The sequence below is a fragment of the Agelaius tricolor genome, unplaced genomic scaffold, assembly GCF_023055355.1.
Source record: "Agelaius tricolor isolate 1412-34295 unplaced genomic scaffold, bAgeTri1.0.p SCAF_59, whole genome shotgun sequence".
NCBI lineage: Eukaryota > Metazoa > Chordata > Aves > Passeriformes > Icteridae > Agelaius > Agelaius tricolor.
The window spans coordinates 1681057-1704537 of NW_027269319.1; the positions used below are offsets into that span (position 1 = coordinate 1681057).

The window sequence follows — 23481 nt, forward strand, 5'->3', positions numbered from 1 at the left end:
TGTGGTAGTTTTTGCTGGAGGTTCTCTCTCCCTGAAGCAGTACTGTTTCCTGCAGAGAGAGCGACAGCAGTTTGCAAGCTCTTGCCAAACTCTTAGGAGTGGTGATCTGTCATCCCTTCCTCTCAGGTTGTCTGGGGGAATTAGATACTCCTCTGCAACACTCCCCCTTGTTTGGAGTGTTAAAAAGAATCGCGGTGCCAGAAATAGTCACTGCGAATTCCTTGTCCCCAGGCTTTGGTTCACCAGACTCTGCAGAGTCATCATGGATTATTTGCATGGGGATGGAGAGACGCAAGCATCTTGCAGAGATTAGTGAGACGTGACGCTCCCGTATTTTGTTGGAGGCGCTTATCCGTGTTAAACTCCTGGGGTGCGCCTCATTTTCTCTGGTTCTTACCCTCTCCTTCAGGATGATACAATCACCCACTCAAGGAGCAGAAATAGTGCATGACTAACTATGTCACGGAACAAATGATTAACACTAAGTAGTTTGTGCAAGCTGTTTGCAAACAATCCACGTGCCGACAATTACACTGGAGCAGTTTTGTGAATACCTAACTCAGTGTGTTTTGCATAACTCAAGACTGGCTCCGAGATCATTAAATTCATAACTTCTGTCTCGTTTGCTAAATTCATGAATGTCATTATTTCTTCGAGCCCGTAGAACTTGTAGTGTTAGACTTGACTGTGTTTATTAGTCTTGGTAACACCGGACTGGAGAAGCTGTTGGAGTGATGGTGGCTCTGATGACTGAGGAGCTGTTTAAGAGGAGTAACAGCTGCTGTGTTTTTAGAGTTTCTAAGTCACTTGCAAGTTAACTTAAAAGTTTTTAAGTGCAGGGGAGGGCAGGCTACACAGGCTTTACTAATCTGATGCTCTCAGATTCTCAGTGACACAAATAAAGATGCTGTTTGCCCTAACTACACCCAGAAGACCCACAGGCCTGAACACTGGCTGCCCAAGTGCATCAAAACACTCTCAGAGTTCATTTCTGAGAGCTGAGAGCCTCTTTGCCAGCTGTAATAGTTTATTAGCAGTCTTCAGGGTCAAAAAGCTGACTTGTAGAGAGCGTAGCATCCGTAGGCATCATCCCATGGATCAGGGCAGGGAGAGCTGAGCCATGAGGAAGAAAGATCTTGCACGTCTGTAGGAGTCTCAAGCACAGACAAGAGTTTATTGATTCATTTGGTTCAGAATGTTTAGGAGCCTTTTGACTCACAGAAATGTGCAGCCCAAGCAGATGCTAAAGCTCTTAATAAGTTAACTAAATGCCCAATGTTCTTGGGTAATTGATGCTTTGCAATGAGTGTAGTGGCTTTTCAGCTGTCACAGGGTTTTTCAAACCATATGTAATTCTAAGGAGGAGGTACATTAATTTTTAAGGGAGATTATAAGATATTATTTCATAATAGGAAATGGAGGCAGTGGAAATTTTAAGGAATTGCAACAGAGAAGATAAAACCAGTATCAAAACTAGATTTTGTAGGCCTTTTTCATAATTTCCATGCTGCAAAGCATTCTTCTCATCCCTAACATCCAGGCTATTAAATTGTTGCTGTTACTTTCATTATTTTCTCATAAACAAGGCCAACCCCTGTTAACCTGCCACAACCTTTCCCCTCAAACAATGTAAGGTATCAGTACACATAAGTTTTTACATAAATAGGTAGGTTGAAAAACTTTGTTTACAGAGAAGTTAAATTGGTATTTAATTGTGTCTCAACAATTTGTCCACATTCTTCTGACTATCTTTTTCCTACAAGTGTATTGAACTTCCCTGCCATGAAAGGCCTTGCCTGGTAAGAGCACTATGCTGAGTTATTTATGGACGGACGCATTGCTTAAAGCCTCAGTTACCACTGCTCCACTGAATCTAAACATTACTCAAAGGAGGGATTAATATGTATGATTCATATGCCATTGTTACTTACAAATCTTGTGCAGTCACTTCATTCTTGGGCCAAATGACTACGATAGGTGCAGAGAGAAACCAAACTGGTAGCAGTAGTCATGCAAGTGTGTAGCAGGGAGGTGAAGGTGTTGTGTATTTTCTGTCAGGCATTTAGATGAGCCCAGAAGATTGAGTCACAAGTAGGAGCTGTAAATGCTCACTTGATGATCTTGCACATTATAAATCCAAGAGTGAGACAGGGATGGCTGATGGTTTTTGACACATTCTCCCAAACCTTCCCATAATACTGGCTGTAAACCGCTTCCTGTCCTCTGAGGCACCTACTACGGCAAGATCTTGTTTCATCGCTATATCCGGGACTCATTTGGAATACTGTGGACCATTAGTAACTTGCTTATCTCCTTTAAACTAATGAGGAAATCACAGTACCAAAATACCCATAGACATGGGGTCCTGATGAGGGGATTTTCAGTGGGATGTTGGAAGGACACGCCGATGCACCAGAGCAGTATAATGGTGCAAATACCCAAATGATTTAACAACACATAAAACAAATGGCTGTTACTTCCCATAGTTTTTATATATTAAGGCAGTTGTGTCTAGCACAGCAAAGAAGTGGAGATTTCGGCCTTAGATTTTGCTTCTGGCAAAGGCTTGATGTATTACTTATTCTGGTTTTTTTCCCCTTTTTCCCTCTGATCCGTGGCTGTGTAAAAGGCTGTGAAGTATTTTATCTTGCTGTAAGCCTTAGGATGGGTGAGAAGCCTGGTGGTGATGTGTCCCTCTGGGGCACTGTGGAGGGGGTTATCCCCACTTTACAGCGGGGTTTGCTCATTGAGATTAGGCAGGGATCTCAAACTAGATTGCTCAGGTTCTATATTCAACAGCCAGACGGTGCCTCTTCTTCCTCCTCCTCCTCCTCCTCCTCTCCTGTGTGCCTGGTAACGGGCTCTGTGCAGTCACACACTTTAGTGGGTCGTTGCTATAACACTTTATTGGAAACTCAAATGCTTCTGCCTTTGGGGGTGGGTGGTGGGCGCCTCTTGATTATGGGATCTTGCCTGATTTTGTGGTTTGCACGCTCAGAAAAAGCAATTTCAAAACACGGCCACAAAACTTCTACACGCTGGCTTGTCTTTCAGGCTTTTGTTTGTTTGTTAATGACAGTATTTTAATTCAGCATTGGGAATTAAAAGTAGGGAGCAGTGGTTAAAGCATTTGCAGTGGGTAGAAGCCACTAGGCTTTGGTGCATTTTCGAACGGTCAGATTTCTGTCTTGTGTTGGAAGGTAGTAAGTCCCCAGCTGAGGATCTTAAAACACCACAGCTCCCAGTTTATTTGGGTTTGCCCCCTGCTGAGGAAGGAGCATCACTGCCTGATTAGTGAAAGGTACCCAGTGAGCTGAGGATGCCTGTGCAGGATGACACCCTCTGACCCTGGCCAGCATTTCGGGCCTCAGGTCAGCAGCAAGAGGCATTTCAAGTCCATTCAGGACAGCACATTCCAGTGGCCCATCCCCTTTGTCAGCTGCCTGCATCCCATCACATGGAGACAGTATTTATTTTTAAAAGAGATGTTTGATTTTATTTTTCCCTCCTCATCCTGTGCCCTGAGAGCCAATTTAACTCTTTTTTTTTCCTAATTTCCCATCTTTCTAATTAAATCCTTGGTGTATTAAATAAGAAACCTCAAGTGAAGGTGCTTAAATTCTGATCCTGGTTTTAAGCCAAGCTGTGTACACCCAAGAATTCACCTTAGAGCCATGTTTTTAATACCTAGCCTCAGAAAGATGAACTACTAACTTAATCTACCCTGGCCTCATTTAATAGAGTTAAGAGATCAGGCTTTGCAAGCTTAATTCTCAGCTTTCTTTCATACAAAAAAATCAATATAGAACAAAATGCCCTTGTAGCTAAAATTAATCCTGTGAAACATGCCTGGAGCAAGGCCCAGCAGAAGAGGATGCAATGATGAGCTGGTGCTGGCTTTCTGAGGAATGGGACATGGGTCAGCATCAATTTCCCCTGCTGTATATTGCTATATTCAGGTATCATTCCAGGGGTGCCCTGTGGATCTCTGCATGGGTATTTCTTTGACAGACAGAAGAAGGAGGAAACTGTAGAGAAGAAGGAAACTTCTTCTCAGGGACACAGCTGCTGAGGGTATGGGGAATGCAAATGCTCAGGAAGGGTTGAAAACACTTTCAAGCCATGCTGTAATTGCACTGGTGAGTGAAAATGGTGCTCTATCAGATTTTATTCCTTGCTGCAGGTGTTAATGGTGAATATAATCTAATTGTATTAAATGCTGTGTGCATACACCAGGTACATCTCAGAAAGGGCAGCAGATGCTGTTGTAAAATGGGACCAGACTTCTTTCACCAACACAGCATCAAGCGGTCTTCTCCATACCCTCTCTTTTATTCTCCATTTCCTTCCAGAATTAATTTCTTCTTATTCAGTCACTGTTTTGCTTATACCAAAAAAGTTAAGTCATACAGAAAGAGTACTCACAGCCTGTCATGCCTCTGAAAAAGCAGCCCTTTCCAGCAATATGCTGCAGGATGTCCATCTTACTGATGGGAAGGTGGAAGCTGCCGAAACAGGGCAAAGATGGGGGGAATGCTGCTTCAAGAGCCCTTGATGCTGAGGAGCCTGGCAGGGGTGACATGCCAAGGAGCCCAGTGTGGAGCAGTGCTTGGCAATGTGCATCATAATTACAGCCCTGGTTGCCAAATTCCCTGTCAGCTTTTGTGCTGTGTTAGCAGGGGTCCTCAAGAGCAAGGCATGCGAGCAAATATTGCACTCAGCTAATGTGAGCTTTAGAAACCCTTCCGATGTGCAAAGCCAGGAATTCATTGTTAGCCTAATCAAGGTCTCAGCACTGTTAGCAAAGTGATATTGTTTGTCTCAATGATACAGGGGAATTATGCAAGTGCCACAGCTCATTCTCAGTAACAACACAGTTCAAAATGTGGTAGCCAGAATCCCTGCATCTCTGGGATCATCCTCTAGGTTCCCAGATCTTTAGAGAGACAGAGCACATGTGCCTGTGTGTTTTTGGGGGCTGGGGGTTGTGACTGGCAAGTAATCTGTGTTCCAGGATTTCTCAAGGCAGGAGCATTATGTTGATTTTGGGAGTTTCTCCCACTTTTGGTCTCTTCTGTATATTTGTTAATGCTGCCTGCATGCCTACTGTATTTATTTGCCCATTCCTCGTTCGTTTGCAGTTCTACCTTATATCCACATTTGTGGCACGTGGTACACACTGGGTAGTTGTCCTTTGTTCTGTGTAAATCCTGTTCTGCTCAGTTCTCAAGGCTGCAGTCTCCTAGTGGCCAGTAGCTGACCACTGGTGAGTGGTGATTTTTAGCCCTGGCACCTCCTGGTGCCATTCTGTGCAGGCAGTGGTGTTTTTTGCTATTACCTTGTGATGTCACTTCTAGGGACCTTCAATATAACCCTGTTTGGTTTTTATTTCATCAGTCTTCAAACTCTTATTTCTCCATAATCCAACTCACATTTTATTCCTGCAGCCTGGCCACAGCTTTATCTTTGATCTGGGGTTGTAGGTAATCACTCTAAAAGGCTAAGGAGAGTTCTTCCATTAGCAGACACACACACACACACACACACACACACAGACACACAGAGCAACCTTGTATCTGCCTAAATAGTTTCTTCAAGTTAAACCAGCAGCACTAGTGTGTTACCAAAATTTCTTTGCAACAACAGAGTCTTCCTCTATCGTGCCTCAGATGTGAGGAGCAAGGAGACAAATGCCAGCAAGCCCAAAGAACTTTAGTTAAAGTAGTATCTGCTTCAACCTGCTGCTGCTGGTTTGGCTCTGCTGCTGTCAAAAGCTGGATTGCTTGAACCAAAAAACTGGGGGAAAAAGCCCCTCCCCTGTCCATTGCCTGAATAACAAGTGGGAAAACTCAAGACTGCCTGCTTCAGAACTCTTTCGAAATGGATCCATTTGGACTGAAAGTCATAATGTGCAAAGCACCAGTGCTTGTGAGGTGCTTCTCTACAGAAAAGCACTCAGACATCCCTAAACAGTCTGCTGAAGGCCTTTGATTCAGAAGAATGCGGTTTCTTCTTAAGGGTAGGATTGAATTCTGCTTAACACCATATTACAGCTATCCAGTCCCATAGTGGCAATCAGAAGAAGACCCAAATTATGCTCTTAGTGGAACAGCCACTGTGGTTTGTATTCTTTACAGATGTGGGAAGACTGGTAGTGGGGCAGCTCCTTCTGGCAAGTCCTCACCCACTTCAGTAGTCCATTCTGACCTCCACACACAGCAGCTCCTGGCAGCTTTTGCAAGGGCTTTTTAGACTCTGATGACAATTCTGTGGCAGCTGGGAGTGAACACCACAGACATGGACCCACACCACTTCCTCCCACCCGAATTGTACTGCCATTTTAAAGAAATGCCATGGAGAACTAGCACAGCTCCCCCTGGTCTGTCTGCACATGCCCTTTTTTACACCATAAAGGGAAATTTTAGGGAAGGGAAAAATGTTCTCTCCCTGGGATCTGTATGAAATGTTCTTCACTGAACTTTGAATGTTGGAATTTTTTTTTTCTTGCTGAAGCAAAGAACACCTTGAAGTTTTTGAAGTAATATTACTTAGGATAATTTATAAGTGGCTATTCAGATAAAATAATGGACCCTACTTTCCAAGAGCAGCTGAAAGTTCATATTTTACATTGCCTCCATGACCTTGTAGAGAGAGCTGTACATATTCAGATTAGTCTGGAGTATTTTTGTGTAGCATTAGAGAAAGCAACCTCAAGTCATGTCTGTCTGGTCTAATAAAAGAAATAATTTTCAAAACAAACTAAGTCAAAATTTAAATTAAGCTAACTCCTGTGGTATAGTGATTTTTAAAATCAACAGTCAGTGCATTTTTAGGATTTGCATGTAAGCATTGCCTGGATGGATGCCAGGCTTCTTTTACTGCAGGAATCAGGATAGCTCTGGCTAGTCTAAGAAAGCTTTTCTTTCAGAGCTTTTAAACCCTCTGCAAAAAATGGTCTTTAGTGTGGGGACCAACCCTTTTTGAAATTACGGTCTTGGTCAAACAAGGGTGTATAAGGAGACAGATGTACAAGAGAAGGAAAAAAGGAATTTCTGACATCATCTCACTGGTTTTTGGTCCAAAGCAGGTCTGGGATTTTCTTCCCCAGAGAACCAGAAGTCTGCATAGCAGAAGCAGCAAACCAGAAGTCTGAGGGCAGAGCAGGGTTTTGCTGCAACAGGAGCTCACCTTCCCTCCGGAGCAGCCCTGTGGGCTGGGCAGGGGCTGGGATGTGGTGCAGAGGGGGCACCTCTGCAGCTGGTCAGGAAGGGGGGCAGAACTTCCCACAGTCTGTCAGCTGTCAGCAAAAACTCCTTCTTCAAGTATTGCCATTTCAGCAGAGGCAGCACACATTAAAAAAATAAAATAGCATTTCCTAGCACCTTTTCTCATAGCATGAAATGAGGAAGTGCCCATAGACTTTAAGGAATTGGGCTTTGGGCTTAAATTTTTCTAATTTCAACCATGGAAAAAACCAGTCCTGGATTTTGAATCTGTGGCATCAGTTTGCTCACAGCTGGTGTTGAGCTCTGTTTTAGAGCTGTGAGTCCCCACAGTGGCACTGCAAGCCAGGAGGGTTTTTTTCCTTCAGTGGAACTTTCTCTGATCTGATTATATAGCCTGTTTTCTCTTTTGTGTTTCTTATTAAAAATGTATATACATATATATGTATATATATATATATATATATATATATAATCACTGCCTTTTCCCCAAGAGTCAGAGGGGAATAATATTTTCTTTGTGTTGTTTACTTTTACACAGTTAGCAAAACAATGTTCACATCTATGCTTTTAACTCTGCTAATGAAGCTATTATAATGTCAAATAAAATGTCACCATGACTATGCCTAATTAGCATTACAAATTCGGTTGAAGCGATAAATGACCAGATCCTTCAGGGTGCAAGTCAGCCCAGCTCCAGGCACTTGTGCTCACAAGATTTACAAGGATGGGTCTGCAGACTGATGAAATGGAGGCCTGGAAATTGCTGCATTAATGAAATGCAAACCGGGTTTCAGCTGCTAAATGAACCTGCTCTCTCAGGTGTCTCAGGCAATGTGAAAAACCTGTAAAAACTGCTCTGGTTGGGATACAAAAAGCAAATCAGTAGTTACAGTCTCTGCTGATGGGCAGGAGAAGAGACACATCAGACCGTGTACAGCTTAATGTTCCATGAATGGCTTGGTCCAGAGCCCACTGAAAGGCAGTGGAAAGACTGTCAGCATCTGATCCAAAGGCAGTTAGTCAGAAATTAAGGATTCGAGGCCTGTTCTTTGCCGAGTAAACAGTGAAGTCAGGTGGCCGTGGCTGGTTTATAAAACAGGAGTTAGTGACATCAAATAAAATATTAAGCACTCATGGACATAGAAGATGTTTCTGCTAATCGCGCTGTGTAAACACATTACTAAAAACAGATAGCAATTAGCATTATTCAAATAAGGTTGAATTGTGTAGTTTGAAGAAAAACTGGTGTAGATCACTAGTCTTCAATGGCAGCTTAAAGTCAAAGACATTTAAACTGAATTTCCATGTGAGTTTTAATTGTCATTTAAACAGAAGTAGTCAAACTCTGCTAATTTCAAAGGGAAGTAAAGAAGGAGTTTGCCTGAGAACTTTAATAAGGGTGGAGGAGAGTTCAATACACAGATGAAATCTCATAAATCTCTGTTCTGTTATTACCATGAAGTTGTACACATCTAAATTATCATTTCAGTTGTCAGGAACCTTCTCTGTGAAATTACACTGTCTCAGCAATTACCACTGAATGATTTAATAAATAATTTGTAGAAGTTCTTCATTAAAAAGCAGTAATTGTTGCCTTTGAAGAGAGACAAATCAACAAGAGATATGTAAAAGCATTAAGAACACTATAATATCAAAGGCTCTCTACTGAAATGTGGCTTCTGTGTATTTTTCTTCAACTGCAACCTCCATACAAATTGCAAATAAACCTTTCAAAATATAATTAGGAAGGCTTAAAATCCAAACATCTCAAAAGAAGCATTCCCTTCCCTCAGTCCCAGTACAAAGGAAACATTGATTACTCTTCCTCCCCAACACCTACAGGGATGTTCTCATGGTATGCAGAGACAATGAGCTGAAATCTTAGCAGAAGTAATGCCTGGTGACTAAATTTTATGTACACTATTTTATCAGAAAAATTCTAAAGACAGGTTTGCAGTCCAATACTTGTAGTAGAGAAGAGAGACTCTGCTGCTTTTCCAGAGCTGAATGTTTATCTTTCAAGCATCCTAGCAGGGAATTTAGCAGCTAATAAATCACAGTGATGATAAGTGCTTTTGCCAATGCATATGTGGGCTCCTGAAGGTGATGGCTGAAGCACAGATGGTCTCACTCCGAGGAGTCCTTCTACACGCAGGCTCAGTCCAAGCCAGGTTATCCCAAATAATTCCTCTGTTCAGGGAGGAGGAGTGTCTCAGCATGGGAATGGGCTTTTGGGCCGTGCTGACACATCCAGGTGTGCTGCACATAGGACTGGGATCACAGTGCTGGAGCTTTGGAGGACTAATGCCTTGGGTGTGGTTCTGTAGGAGTCCAGCCCTTCAAGAACCTGAGAACTCCCAGTCAGGTGGAAACGGCCTTCACCTGCATTGCCAAGTAAAATTGCTTCCATTTTTCTGGCCCTGAGGCAGAGTTGCACCTTCTCTGGACTGTGTGTGCTTGAGGGGGGGGGGTGCAGGGTAATGCTCAGTGATCTTTGGGTGTGGGTTTTCATCAGTTCAGAGTGTTCTAATATAGGAAGAATGGTTCTGTAGAGGAGCAGAAGCAGTCTTGCATTTGTGAAACCACATGTGTGCTGGTTTTGGCATCAGGACGTAGAGATCTTCTGCTGGGTGAGGTGGAGAGAAAGTGTTCACACAGTCTTATCCCTACTGGGATATTCTGGATACTCTTACTCCCCAAATGTGCTGGGTCTGAGAGGTGCCAAAACCAGACCCAGGACAGGGTAAGCTGTACAAAAACTCCAGTTTGTTTTTTGTTTTCTGGGCTGTTTGACGCAGCAGTATGGACACAGCTGTTACTACAAACATCTGTCACTCTCTGGTCGTTTTTCTGCATCTGGTAGATTTCTTTGATTGATCCCTGAGCCCATCCCATAACAGCCATAGTACTGTGCTTGAGATGTTATCCTTCTGAAATACTGAAGGTGTTTGCTGCTCCCTGTAGAGGAATGGTCAGATTGTGTGCTGTGCTTTGTATGTGCGCAGAGGGTGTTCTGTGTATATTGAAAAGTATTTCTTCTCACGGGCATTAACACTCGAATTAACTAAAGCTTGCAGAGTTTGGCTGATGGGAGGTGAATCATTGTGTACAAAATATTTCTACTTCTCCCTAATTTTGGACAAAGAGGACAAGGCAAATCCTTTCTACTCCCATCTATTTACAGGGAGGGACTGACTGGAGTAAATTTACCCGAATATCTCATAATCTCAGAAAAAAGTTTGTTGTGACTCAGTTCGCAGGGACTAGTTTATTCAAGCCAGTTTCCCAAACCCTCTATGCACAGTGCTTTATTTCCCTCCTAAACTTATCATGTGTTTTAATTAGTAGGCAATGCTTTCCAGCTCAGAACTCAGAAATTCTGCACAGGTGAGCTCCTTGTGCATTGAGTAACTTGTCCTTTATCAAAGAGTCATCCCTCTTGTGTCTTGCTGGCAGTACATGATGTGCATTGATTGTGGACAGTGTTCTGTTTAATTAGCTTGTTCTTGCATCTTGGTAAAAAAAAAAAGGGCCACAGGTACCAAACCCAAGAGATAACAAAAAGAACTGAGAACATCTTCAATTACAGCATTCTTTTTATCAAGCTCTGAATTTAAACTATCTGGAAAACAGATGATGAGTTCATGTAGCTGCAAATTAACACAATGAGGGCTTGCTGCTTATAGCCAGTACATAGCTCTTCAGGGTTTGGGGTTTTTTTTTTGTGATTTCACCCCTTACATCTGTGTTGGAGTGCCCAGGGTTTTATTTAATAAAACTAGTGTAAATTGACTCATTATCATATTATTCTGAATTCAGAATGACATTTCTAAGATCCATACACACTGAAGCCTGTTATTATCAGTAAAGTACTTTTAAAACCAAAATGACATTTTTTATTGACTTTGAAAAGGTTTGGTTCCTCACATAATACATATTAACTACAGAGGACATAAGAGAAGGATGAACAGACCTAAAGTGTTTAGTAACATAATGGATAAAAAGATAAAATCCAGGTACCTGTGTAGGGTAATATACAATTTGAGTGGACATGAAAACAGACAGATGCTGACATAAAGTCACAACAAAGATCTCACAGACCAAAAGGTGCACTGGAACAGACATGACATTTTTTGGACAGTCTCATGGCTGGAATTGAATGCCAGTGTAAAGTGATACAACTTCTTTAGGAGAGCTACAGGGAAGATTGTCAAGTTCTCAACTGAAAAGCAAAAGTTGGAGTAATATATAATATGCTAGCTGAAAGCCGGGTAGAAACACTTTTGTAGGGCAGAGAATTTTTTCATAGCAAGTGCCAGAAATTGCTTGAATTATTTAACTTTTTTTCTTTCTTATTAAAACTTTAAATAAAAAAAAATATTTTTAAGACCAGGGAAAGGAGATGAATGAGAGTAAGGGAAAAGAATGATCAAATAATAACTACTCACCTTAAGAGAACAGAGGAATTAGCCTCAAATCCTCCTTCCTTTTCTGGAAAGGATAAAGCCAAGGGCAGTGGTGTTGGGAAACATAATGGGTCTAGTTCTATAATAGCATCAATGACATGGAAAAAAATTAGTATGAAATGCTTATTTATCAAATGTTTTCCAGCTCAGAAATCAGAGTCTGCATATCTTAGCCTCTTGTGCATTGACTAACTTGTCCTGTGTTGTTGGCAGTTCGTGATGTGCCTTGGTGGTAGACTGTGATCCATTTTATTAGGTTACTCATATGTCTGTAAAAAATCTCCCCACTACACATACACACAAAAAAGAGCTATAATAAAAACAACCGAGGGGTTTTCTTTTTTTTTTTTTTTTTAACTATTTACCAATGAATCTTTCAGCATCCATTTGTAAATGGGTCAGTAAATGGGCTGAACTTGAGCAGTAAGGAAATACCTTTTCATATCCCTGTTAGGGGTGCGGGGAAATCTTTGCTTGAGAATGCTTTGAAATCCAAAAGGACAAGTGGGTAGAAAGAAGAACATATTCTCAGAAACAGGCTCATTAATAACTGCTGCAGTTGAGTCAAACTAGCAGAGGAAGCCCATGAATCACAGTCCATTTAGGCTGGGTGGGTGTAAATTTTCCTGTTGCTCACACAGTTCTGTTGATTGGCAGGTGGTTACTTTGAACTAAAGGAGTCTATAAAAATTAATCAGACTCATTAGCTTGTGTCCAGTACATTTCTGATCATTGTCTTTCATTTTTATAACCACAGAACCCCCTTCACCTGCAGATGAGCTTAGAAAACTCACTGAGTTCTGATGCTGATGTCACTTTCTCGATCCTCACAATGAACAACTGGTACAATTTCAGCCTGATGCTGTGCCAGGAGGAGTGGAACATCACAGATTTTCTCTTCCTCACACAACAGAGCTCCAAGTTCCACCTGGGGTCCATTATAAACATCACAGCAAACCTCACTTCAACCAGTGACCTTCTGAACTACTTGCAGTTTTACCTGGAGAGCATCAAAGACACGACATCGACCATGGTGATGTTTGGGTGTGACATGGAGAAAACACGGAGGATTTTTGAGATAACCACGCAGTTTGGTGTGATGCCTCCAGAGCTGCACTGGATTATTGGGGATTCACAGAACGTGGAAGAGCTGAGGACAGAAGGTTTGCCCCTTGGTCTCATCGCTCACGGCAAGACAACTCAGTCGGTCTTCGAGCACTACGTGCAGGATGCCATGGAGCTGGTGGCCAGGGCTGTGGCAGCAGCCACCATGATCCAGCCTGAGCTGGCTCTCATTCCAAGTACAATGAACTGCATGGACACAGAAGAGAGGAATATCACTTCAGGCCAGTATTTGTCAAAGTAAGTTTTTCCTTTTTTTTTCCCCCTTAGGTAATATTTGCTGTATTGCAAGAAAAATAATTTTCTTCTCCCTCCCTCCCACCATTCTCTGTGGGTTAGCTATCATGCTGCTTACCCTCCCTCACAAACATGTTTGTTTCAGTATTTTCTCCCGCTTCTTTACTTCTGGGCAGATAATGAAATTTTAACTTTGCCACAGTGGGAGAGAAGCCAAAATTTAGAGATTCTGGTAGAAGAAGACAATGTTCCACAGAAGTAGAGATCACATAGTAAGCATAGGCTAGGTTACAGACTGGGTCTGTAAATGGGTCAGAAAATGGGTCAGTAAATCTTGTATTTATATTTATTTTTATAAGGTGGGCTACTGTCAAATTCTCTGAGATTTTGAGTGTACAAAACACAGAATATTTGCACTGTCTAAGCCCTCGGACAATATAAAGATGTTTAATAGCCCTTGAGAATATGCTTCCATGGAAAAGAGAGGAAAAAGATGCACCTTTGTCTGGTTTATTCTGGTGAGAGCACTCAAAAGTACAAAGTGCTGTCTCTGCTACATGACACTATGAAGAAGCTATTCCCAAAACTACTTTTGTGTTCCTGTTTAGAAATATTCAATTTTTAACATATGAGTGGAAAACTTGCATCTTTTTGAAAACAAGCAAAAGTATCTTGGGTAACTACATTAATTCATCACTTAATCTACATCCAGCAACTGTTACATGTTTTCCCCCCATTACATCTGATTTTCAATTTAAAGATTTTGTTGGACAGAGTTAGGATAAAAGTTCTTGAGGCTTTTTTTGAGAAACATAATTTCTTTTGGATATGTCTGCACAATAATGAATACATTATTAACATCTCTGCTCAAAACATAACCATTTGAGACCCCAACATTTCCTTAGTCCACTTGTCCATTCAGAGTCAAAAACTCCCTGTTTCCAAAGAATGGAAGAGGGCTTGGGAAATAAACACTGGACCGACTCACAATAACCCCGTGACTTGTGATGTTTATTTTGCCACATTATTCTGGATATTTTAACTGAAAAGTAAAAGCAGGAGACTTCTTAGAGTAACAAGAGGACAGCAGCTTTATGAATAGGCTTTTTGAGGTTTGAAGAAGAGATTTAAAAAAAGGAAAACAAAAATAAAACACTTAAATGTATTCATGAAAAATAATTCATCATGGATGCTCTCTATAGAGAACCATTAGCTTTTGTTATATTTTGGGAGACAATATGCAATTTCACATCTGTGAAATTTCTTTTCCCTTCATATTGGTAAAGGTATTGTGGAAGTGAAAGAAAGAATTGTATGCTTAGCCTTTTTTTTTTTCCCTATACATTTGCTTGTGAACCCTATTAAAGAGAAAATAACAGGTTAGAGAAACCCTTGTGCTAAATCAGTGCAGCTGTTTTTGCAGAGTTTGAGCGAGACAGGTACTGACGGCCAGAACTGTGTTTGCGTCAGCAGCACAACTATTAACTCTGAGTGCTGCCATTAATTTCTCAGGTGTGGCATGCTGATGAGTGGCTTCACTGTGACCAACCTGGCATCTCACCAGGGGTCTTAGGCATTTTTAGCCCCCAAAGATGAATATTTTGTCTGGTGCTTAACTGCTTTTTAGTAATGAGTGCATTTTCCTGTATGAATGAACCCGTATGTCTTGGTGGGAAGCCTGGAGCTGCTGTGCATGGGGATGGAGAAGGGGATGAGGGAGAAGCAATGCCTTCACCTCACCTCTCTGCAAAGGGTGGATGAACAGCAGCCCCACTCTCTGGCACAGCCAGAGCTTCTTCTGCCAGCACTGATCTCATACCTTGGCTGTGCAGATATTTAAGTGAACCCAGGAGCAGAATAATGAGCTAGTGCATGGCAAAGCATGCTTGTATCTGCATGGATAGGGGTATAGATGTACAACCCCCTGAAGATTTTACTGTTGTAAGTCACTGTCCATTATTCCTCTTACAATGAGATTGATTCCCTCATCTATTCTTGCCTGCTCACGGGAGCATCCCTGTTGATGGAACAAGGCATTAAAATTTCAAAGCCCCATCTTGTCTTATAGCTTTAATTAGTCTTACAGCTTTAACTCAGCTTCTTGGGTAATTTTATCAACCTGCTATTTCATAGGTCCATAAAATCACAGAATGGTTTGGGTTGGAAGGGACCTTAAACATCACATCATTCCACCCCCTCCTATGGGGAGGGACACCTTCCAATATCCCAGGTTGCTGCCAGCCTTGTCCAACCTGGCCTTGAGCTCTTCCAAGGATGGGGCAGCCACAGTTGCTTTGGGCAACCAGTGCCAGGGCCTCCCCACCCTCACAGGAAAAACTTATTCCCAGTATCCCATCTAACCGTGCCCTCTGGCAGTTTGTAGCCATTTCCTCTTGTTCTATCAGTAAGAGATCTCTCCGGCTCTGTTACAGTCCCTTTAGGGACTGCAAGGCTACTAAAAGTTCGCCCCAGAACCTCCTCTTTTTCCATGCCAGTTCTGGTTCTTGCCTCCAGTAAGCTTCCCAAAAAGAGAGGTGGAATGACCCAACCATCAAGATTGAGAGAAAATAATTTCATTAAATCATGACCCATCCATCAAGATTGAGAGAAAATAATTTCATTAAATCATTCTTAAATATACAACAAAGATACTGCTACTGGAGAGTGGTAGTGCTGCTAAAGGTCTAAGGAGCGGTTCTTGTAACAAAGCACATGAGAAACAAAGCTGAAATGAGCAAATGACACACTTTGGACTCATTGTTCAAACTGAAGTGACTCTGATAAAGCTTTGATGCAGTTATCATAGACTGTAGTGTGAACGTCAGCTCCCATATATTGACACAGCATCAAGAAAATTCATTCAGCTGTCAGACTTGAGGATTTGGCCCTTCACCTTCTGAAATTTGTGCAGGCTGTTTTTCCATACAGATCTGTCAGTAGCCCTTCTGAAACAGCGCTGCTCAGATACTGCCAGCATGTCTGTGCAGTACCCAACACTTGTAATTCCCAAAGATTCACACTGGAGATTTCTAGCTTAAGAAGTGTAGTCAGAGCCTCTTATCTGTTTCCTAAAGTTATTGAGTAAAGGAGTTTTCACTTGAAGTTGCTGGCATGAGTTTCACTGGTGCTGCTCACAGTGCATGCAAATGCTCAGCAGCCGCAGCTGCTTGCATATAAAACAAAATGCTGTTAAAATGCTTCTCCAGCATGGTTCCCATCATTAATTTTGATTCATGTTCTGTCTCTATGAAAAAATACAGAACATGCAAATCAGCTGCAAAGATAAGCCACCCATTCCATGAGGTGGTGAAGTTGTACATGGAAATGCTGCTAAATCTCTCTCAGGTACCCTCTCCTAACAGAACCACAGGACGGGTTCAGAGGGCTCGTTCTGCCCTCCTGAGGATGCTCACTTCTACTGTACAAGTCAGGGAACAGCATGCATTAATTCCAGCGGTCTCCTTCCACCTTCAGAAAATTAATGTAATGAATTGTTCCATGGCTTCAGTCACTCCCAAAGCACCTGCTTTGCAGTATTCTCATGCCCAGGTCATGCTGTATTAGCAACACGGGGCCAAATTCATGAGAACTTTGCAAGCTTATTCCACCTGAGGACTTGTGTCCCTCTGGTGTTGACATTTTTGTGAACTGCTACGTTTTTTGTGCACATCTCCTAAAAACATTTTCATGCAGGTCCATCTAAACACATGGAATGGTTTTACTGTTACTGTCACAGTGATGGCTTCTGCCTGTATGCCCAGCAAGGCTTGTAAAGAAGTTGCACAATTTTTTACAGAGACTGAGGGAGATAAAAGTAAGAGAGAGATAAAACCCAAACAAGTTTATGGGCGCATAAACCTTCCTTTAGAGCTAAAGATTGCCTGCTCCCATAAACTTTGTCTTGATAGTGTTTACATACACAAAGAGGGAGTTACACCATCAGGTAGGAAGCATGGATTAGGAGAGAAGGAGTGGGCAAACAGTGGCAGATACCACTGATTACAGGAGCTATGGTGTCCTTTAACAAAGGTAAAGGATTTAAAACATGAAAACTGCATTTATAGTTTATATATGTTTAAATTTATAAATGCCTGTCTGTGTTTTGAGGTGTGATTTCCAGACCCAAGCTAGCACACGTACAGATCATCTGCTTTTGAGAGTATTGTCTGTGTCATCTTTCTCCAAAGTCAACCTACTCAAAGGAGACTGAGCAAGAACTGTGAAGCTGCCTTAGAGAAGGCTATCACAGACACAACCAAACTCAAGACTAAAACATTAACTTTCATAAATTTGCCTTTGCAAAGGACTAAAATTTGTATGACCTTGAAACTTAAACAGTGCAGAGTTTTAACTGCTGAAACCCCATCAAAAATCATCAAAAGTCAACAAAACAAAGTGTAGAGACTGGACAGAAGTATGGATGTACACACACTTGCAACTGATTTATTGTTTTCAAATCAATTGAAGGTTATTTTTTTCCTCTGTAACTATTGATAAACAGTTAACTCTACTTAAAAGTTTATGTCTTCCTTATTGAGGCTGGAATGACAGCCTTTATACTTCTCCCAACACTTACTTTCATCCAATTCTCAGGATTAATGTGAAGTGCTATATTCTGCTACGACAGCCGAGTAGTCGGTCTTCTGAATGCCTCTTACTGAAAAAAAATGCACACGACTTGCTTTGCACCATATTAGCAACAATTTAACTCGGTTGTTTTTAATGGAACCAGTGTTTTAAGGCTTGTGCAGCCCCTGCCAAATGCATAGCAGTTCTGCTGTTAGCAGCATGCAGTTCAGCTAGTCATGGTGCTCACACTGAAAAGGATTTTCTGCTTCAAACACTTAATTCCTACTGAGTTCCCAGCTCTTTAATCCATGTCGTTTTTAGCCTCTTTGATGGTGGCTTGCCAGAAGCTGAATTCAACAGGCACGAAGGACAGCTACTAGCAAACGCTGCCTTCCAATACAAAGGAAATACAACTTAATTGTCAGTATCTGGAATAGTAAAAGCCCCAGATTCTCAATACAAAATGTGCAGTGCAAAGCTGGCGCACTTCATGAGTTCTGCTTCAATGGCAGCACTGCACTGCACATTTAAGAACATTACTTTTGCACATTTTTTTAAAAAACTGCTTTTTCAGGTTTTTTTTGGTAAGAATTCAAACTGACTGTCCTAGAGCAACCATCTTTCACTTTCTTCCTTTACTTTATTCTGAAGTGTCTAACAGTGATTTACCAATGCCAAATTTGCATTTTTGAATCCAGATTGGTTCACTTGAGAGTGCTTGAAAGCTGTTGACAGCACTTCAGTAGCCCCTCTTATGTAAGCTAGATCTTACTGAGATTATAGCATTTTTCTTGGAAGGACATTTCATACATAATTTCCACTCTTCCATTTTCATATATATTTTTATCTAGGAAAGTGACAGCAGATCTGGTGAGTTCAGCTTAGAACTAACCTGTATTTCATCAGTTTGTGAGGCAAAGGTAGCTGAAAAAATTACTGTTCTTCTACTCATTTTTTCTAGTAAATAAAAAAATGCATCTTTCCCGAGGAGTTTTCATTTGCATTAGATAGTAGGGGAGCCCTATATAATTTAGTCATAAATTATGTGGCTGGTTGCTTGTACCATAGGATCTATGTTCTTTTAATGGTCCAGGTGTTCAGCAACATCCCCATCTACTCTCTTCAACACAAATTCATGATTCACCTGTCTGCTTCTGACTCCTCTGCTTTCTCTCTCCAACAGGTTTTTAGCCAACACAACTTTTGATGGTCTCAGTGGCCACATTAAGGTAAAGGGCTCATCCATTGTCAGCTCAGAAAATAATTTCTTCATCTGGAATCTGCAGCATGACCCCGTTGGAAATCCAATGTGGACGCGCCTGGGGAGCTGGCAAGAAGGGAAGATCATCATGGACTATGGGATATGGCCAGAACAGGCACAGAGACACAAAAGTCACATGCAACACCCCACCCGGCTGCACCTGAGGGTGGTGACTCTGATTGAGCATCCCTTTGTCTTCACAAGGGATGTAGATGATGAAGGTCTTTGCCCAGCAGGGCAGCTGTGCCTGGACCCGCTGACCAATGATTCAGGTGTGCTGGACAACCTGTTTGAAACCCTCCAAGGGGGCAATGACACCGTGCCCAATGAGCTGAAGAAGTGCTGCTATGGCTACTGCATTGACCTGCTGGAGAAGCTGGCTGAGGATATGAATTTTGATTTTGACTTGTACATTGTTGGGGATGGAAAATACGGTGCCTGGAAGAATGGCCACTGGACTGGGCTGGTGGGAGACCTTCTTGCTGGTACAGCTCACATGGCAGTGACATCATTCAGCATCAACACTGCCCGAAGCCAAGTGATTGATTTCACCAGCCCTTTCTTTTCAACCAGCTTGGGGATTTTGGTGAGGACCAAAGACACTGCAGCTCCTATTGGAGCCTTTATGTGGCCACTTCACTGGACTATGTGGCTGGGGATATTTGTTGCTCTTCACATCACAGCTGTATTCCTCACCTTGTATGAGTGGAAAAGTCCTTTTGGAATGACCCCTAGGGGAAGGAACAGGAACAAAGTGTTCTCCTTCTCCTCTGCCCTCAATGTCTGCTACGCAATCCTGTTTGGAAGAACAGCTGCCATCAAACCCCCAAAGTGCTGGACTGGAAGGTTTTTAATGAATCTCTGGGCTATTTTCTGCTTGTTTTGCCTGTCGACATACACAGCCAACCTAGCTGCTGTCATGGTGGGAGAGAAGATCTATGAAGAACTTTCTGGAATACATGACCCAAAGGTAAAGCATGTCTGTTATTATTAACTCAGCCTTTTCTTCATTCAAAATTCACTGCTGCATAATTTATGGTTTCTAACAAAATCAGAAAGTAATCTTTGTGGAAAACTGTGGTTGCAGTTACTTACAACCTGGTGGCATTTCAGGAGGAAAGTTCAGTGAGATAGGACCTTTAAACACCCATAAGAGTGTAGGGGGAAGGATTTAAAAGATTGAAGGTGAGGAGAAAGATGAAGTATTCTGATACTGTCCACTGCAGAGAAGAATAGTTGGTTCTACCTGAAGATTAAGGATTTGAGTTCAGTTCCAAGTTCCCTTTGATGGGACTTGTTTAAATCAGTTGGATGACCCAGGCCATCCTGAAATCTACTCAAACAAAACAACTTCACAGAACGAGACAAAACCACTGATCCTCTCTAGGTAGGATTTTTCAAGTATTTCACTGGTCATAATGCTGCTGGCAAAGGCAGTGCTGGCAAAATTCCCCATGAATGCTAAATGAAACATAGCAGAACTGAAATATTTTGAAAAATCCTGCCTTATGCTTCAAAACAGAAGAATTCACTTTACAAGTAGTCAGGCATTTGATTTGCAGTGCAGTTTCTGCTGGGGAGCCATCATGGGAGGAGATGAGCATGTTGTAGACAACCCATCTGCAAAGAACTCAGACTTTCCAGAACTTCCTCCACCTGCTCTCTCCCCCTTCCCAAGAAGGCTTCAGTTGGAGTTTTAGTCCAGTCCTTTTCTAAGACTACTCTTAATTTATTTGTCACTAAGTAGTGATCAGGAAAGCAAGGGGCAGAATGGCTTTTAGAGAGAATGGATGGCTGCAGGTGACACCAGAGCATCCTCTGCACCCAGCAGCCACTCCAAGGGACACAATGGCAGCAGCAGATTTCCCTTGCTCATGTTGCACTTTCTGCAGTGAAGGTGTGATTGTATTACCCAGTTTTGTACTCATGACCTAACTGCTGGTACAGAAACCATCCACCATGTGTTTGTCTCAAGGGACTGAACTGTTAGATTGTTCCACTATAAAAAAGTAACTTTAATAACACAAGAACAGGGCATACATCTTGCTTTTGTAAACTGAGTGGATAAATGGTACATATGCCCCTCCAGACAACAAAGGCCAGGCTCCATCTGTTCCATTAGTGAAACCTCACAGTCAGGCTGATGACCAGACAGTTTTAACTGTGCAAGAGCAGTGCCTGACTCACTCCCTGCAGTGTTAACTAGATGGTTTCTACCAAAAAATGTTATAAACAAAGAACAACAGTTTTGTGGCTCACCCAATGTGCTCCAAAATTGATTTATGGCTTAAAGCAAATTGCTTCTAATAATCTGCCATTCCCCTCCCAACAAAAAATATCATAAATATTGCATTAATATCTTGATCAATACAAGCCATAGAAATCCATTATATATGATTTCCTCAAAGCATTCTGAAGAAGCAGATGAGAGGTTTCAGCTGAATTTCCCCAGCTCCAGGGATATCTCTGTTATACCATTGTGTGAAGCCACAACATTGGTTTGAAAAATTAGTTTAGTCTTCTACCTTTGCATGGGCATCTCCTCATCCATCAAATTGCATCAGATTACATCCTATTTTTCAGCATCACTCCTGTGACCACATGCAATGTTTTTAAAACAGGTGTTGGAAAATTCTTGCAGCCCCAAGGAAAATTAAATTATTCTAAATCTGTGCTGTTGAAGCTTAGTGCAGAACATTGAAGCATGTCAGGTGCTGCAGACACAGATCTTAGTCCAGAACAGAAACACTGATGACTCCTGGTTAGTAGCCTCAGTGATTCCATTACCTCAGTGGGATTACTAGCCTTTCCTAGAAAAGCACTTCCCTGCTTTATGGAATAAATCTAAGCCTCTGAGTAGTTACCAGCTCCCATCATAGGAATAAGACTACACAGATTTTAGGAAAGAAGATTGCCTGCCATTGCATGAGCTGCAGAGTAGTTTTGTGTGTGTCATTCATGCATTTGCCTCCAAAGTCTTAGTCTGAAAGAGTAGTTGTAATAGAAAGTGCACTGGTTTAACCTTGTTCACACAAGAGTCTGAGCTATGGCTATTCAAAGTTCTCTCTAAGAGTTAAAGCTTAGGTTTAGGAAATATTTGGGCCACAGCAGTCACACATTTACAGGCACCACTTTAGCTGGTTACTTAAAGCAATTTTATGTGACTAAAAGATGTTATGCTTGGGTTTTTCTTCCCAGATATATTTACCTCTTTCTTTTTAGTGGTGGAGACTCATTTCAAAAAGAAGGCAGCAGGAGAGAGAAATAACATTTTTAATTTAAATATACTTCTAAACATCCTTCTGCTGCTTTCAGTATGCATGTGTCCTTTGTACTGTGCTTTTGAAATTTATTTAAGAAACAAAGCCCAAAATAGAGAAGCAGCTTTCTCGAGGTGATGTAAGACATGTAATTTCTTCAGGCTGTCAGCCATAAATGGCAAATCCCATCTAAGGTTGTGAACAGTCAGGAAGGACAGAATTAGAGCTATCTCAGTTGGACCTTTAAAAGCACTAATGATATAGAAGAGAATATAGAAATATCATCAAGCTGCTGAAAGGAGGAACAGCCAGCGAGACAGGAACCAGAGCAGAAGGAAAGCAGTGTGAGGAATGAGAATTAATTTACTGGAATGTGTCTTGAATTTGGGGAACTTGCCATGTATTTTCTGTGTAAGAGTCTTAACCAGGGCAGGTCACTAAAGCCACATTCCTGCAGTGTCCATCAAAGGTGGCTGCCCCCTTTCCTAGGAGGTACACCAGGTTGTTGAGATCTTGAAGCAATGTTCTGACACCTTAAAATCTAATTCTTCTAAGAAAATGGGTGGTTTGGGGCCAGAGCTGCCCCCTCCCCCCTTATTTTCTAACTGTACACGTTTTAGACATCATCTCTTGCCAGTGGAAACTGACAAATACAGTTTTTGTGTCCACTGGCATGCAATCAGCCTCCTGTTTGAGGACAAGGAGACAGGATAGCTACAGGATAAATGTGCTGGCTGCCCAGATGGAGCATGCATCCATGTCCTGAATCCCTCTTAAGAAACTCTCTACAGTATGTGGCAAAGAAGTTTAAAAGCTTGTCTATAGACAGAGGACATAGAGAAAAAGCATTGTATTTGTATAATTTCCTCTACTCTTATCTCTTCTCTCATCTGAATCACACAGGCTCATCTCACTTTTTCTTCTAATGTCACCTCTTAGTTTGCACAAAAATATTATACCATTATTCTTTGTCAGAGTGCCCAGCAGCCAGATACTCAGCCAGAGCTGAGTTCTTTCCAAGGTTCAGATATTCCTCTGCCAGGCATGCAGACCAGGAGCCTGCCTTGGGGATGGTCTGATCACAGAATTACAGAATGGTTTGTGCTGGAAGAGGCATTAAAAACCACCTGGTTCCCCCCAGCTGCCATGGGGAGGGATACCCTCCACCAAGTTGCTCATTTATATGTATTTCACTCTTTGGTACAGCCATGTGTAAGTCCTAGAAAGAAGATATTTTACTCTGCAGAGCAGTTCATGGCAGGTGATTCTGCAGGATCCCCCAGAGAGTGGAGTTTTTTAGTGGCAAAGGGACCTGCATGGCTTTTGGGTTTTTCATGCAA

General features: G+C 41.9%; 1 protein-coding gene across 1 annotated transcript in view; it reads left to right on the forward strand.

The window, feature by feature from the left end:
* Positions 1-23481, forward strand: part of GRIN3A (glutamate ionotropic receptor NMDA type subunit 3A) — a 68269-nt gene that overhangs the window by 12892 nt on the left and 31896 nt on the right. The window contains exons 2-3 of the mRNA XM_071456486.1: positions 12450-13054; positions 18804-19851. Coding sequence (XP_071312587.1) covers positions 12450-13054; positions 18804-19851 — 1653 coding nt within the window. The remainder of the gene's footprint in view (positions 1-12449; positions 13055-18803; positions 19852-23481) is intronic.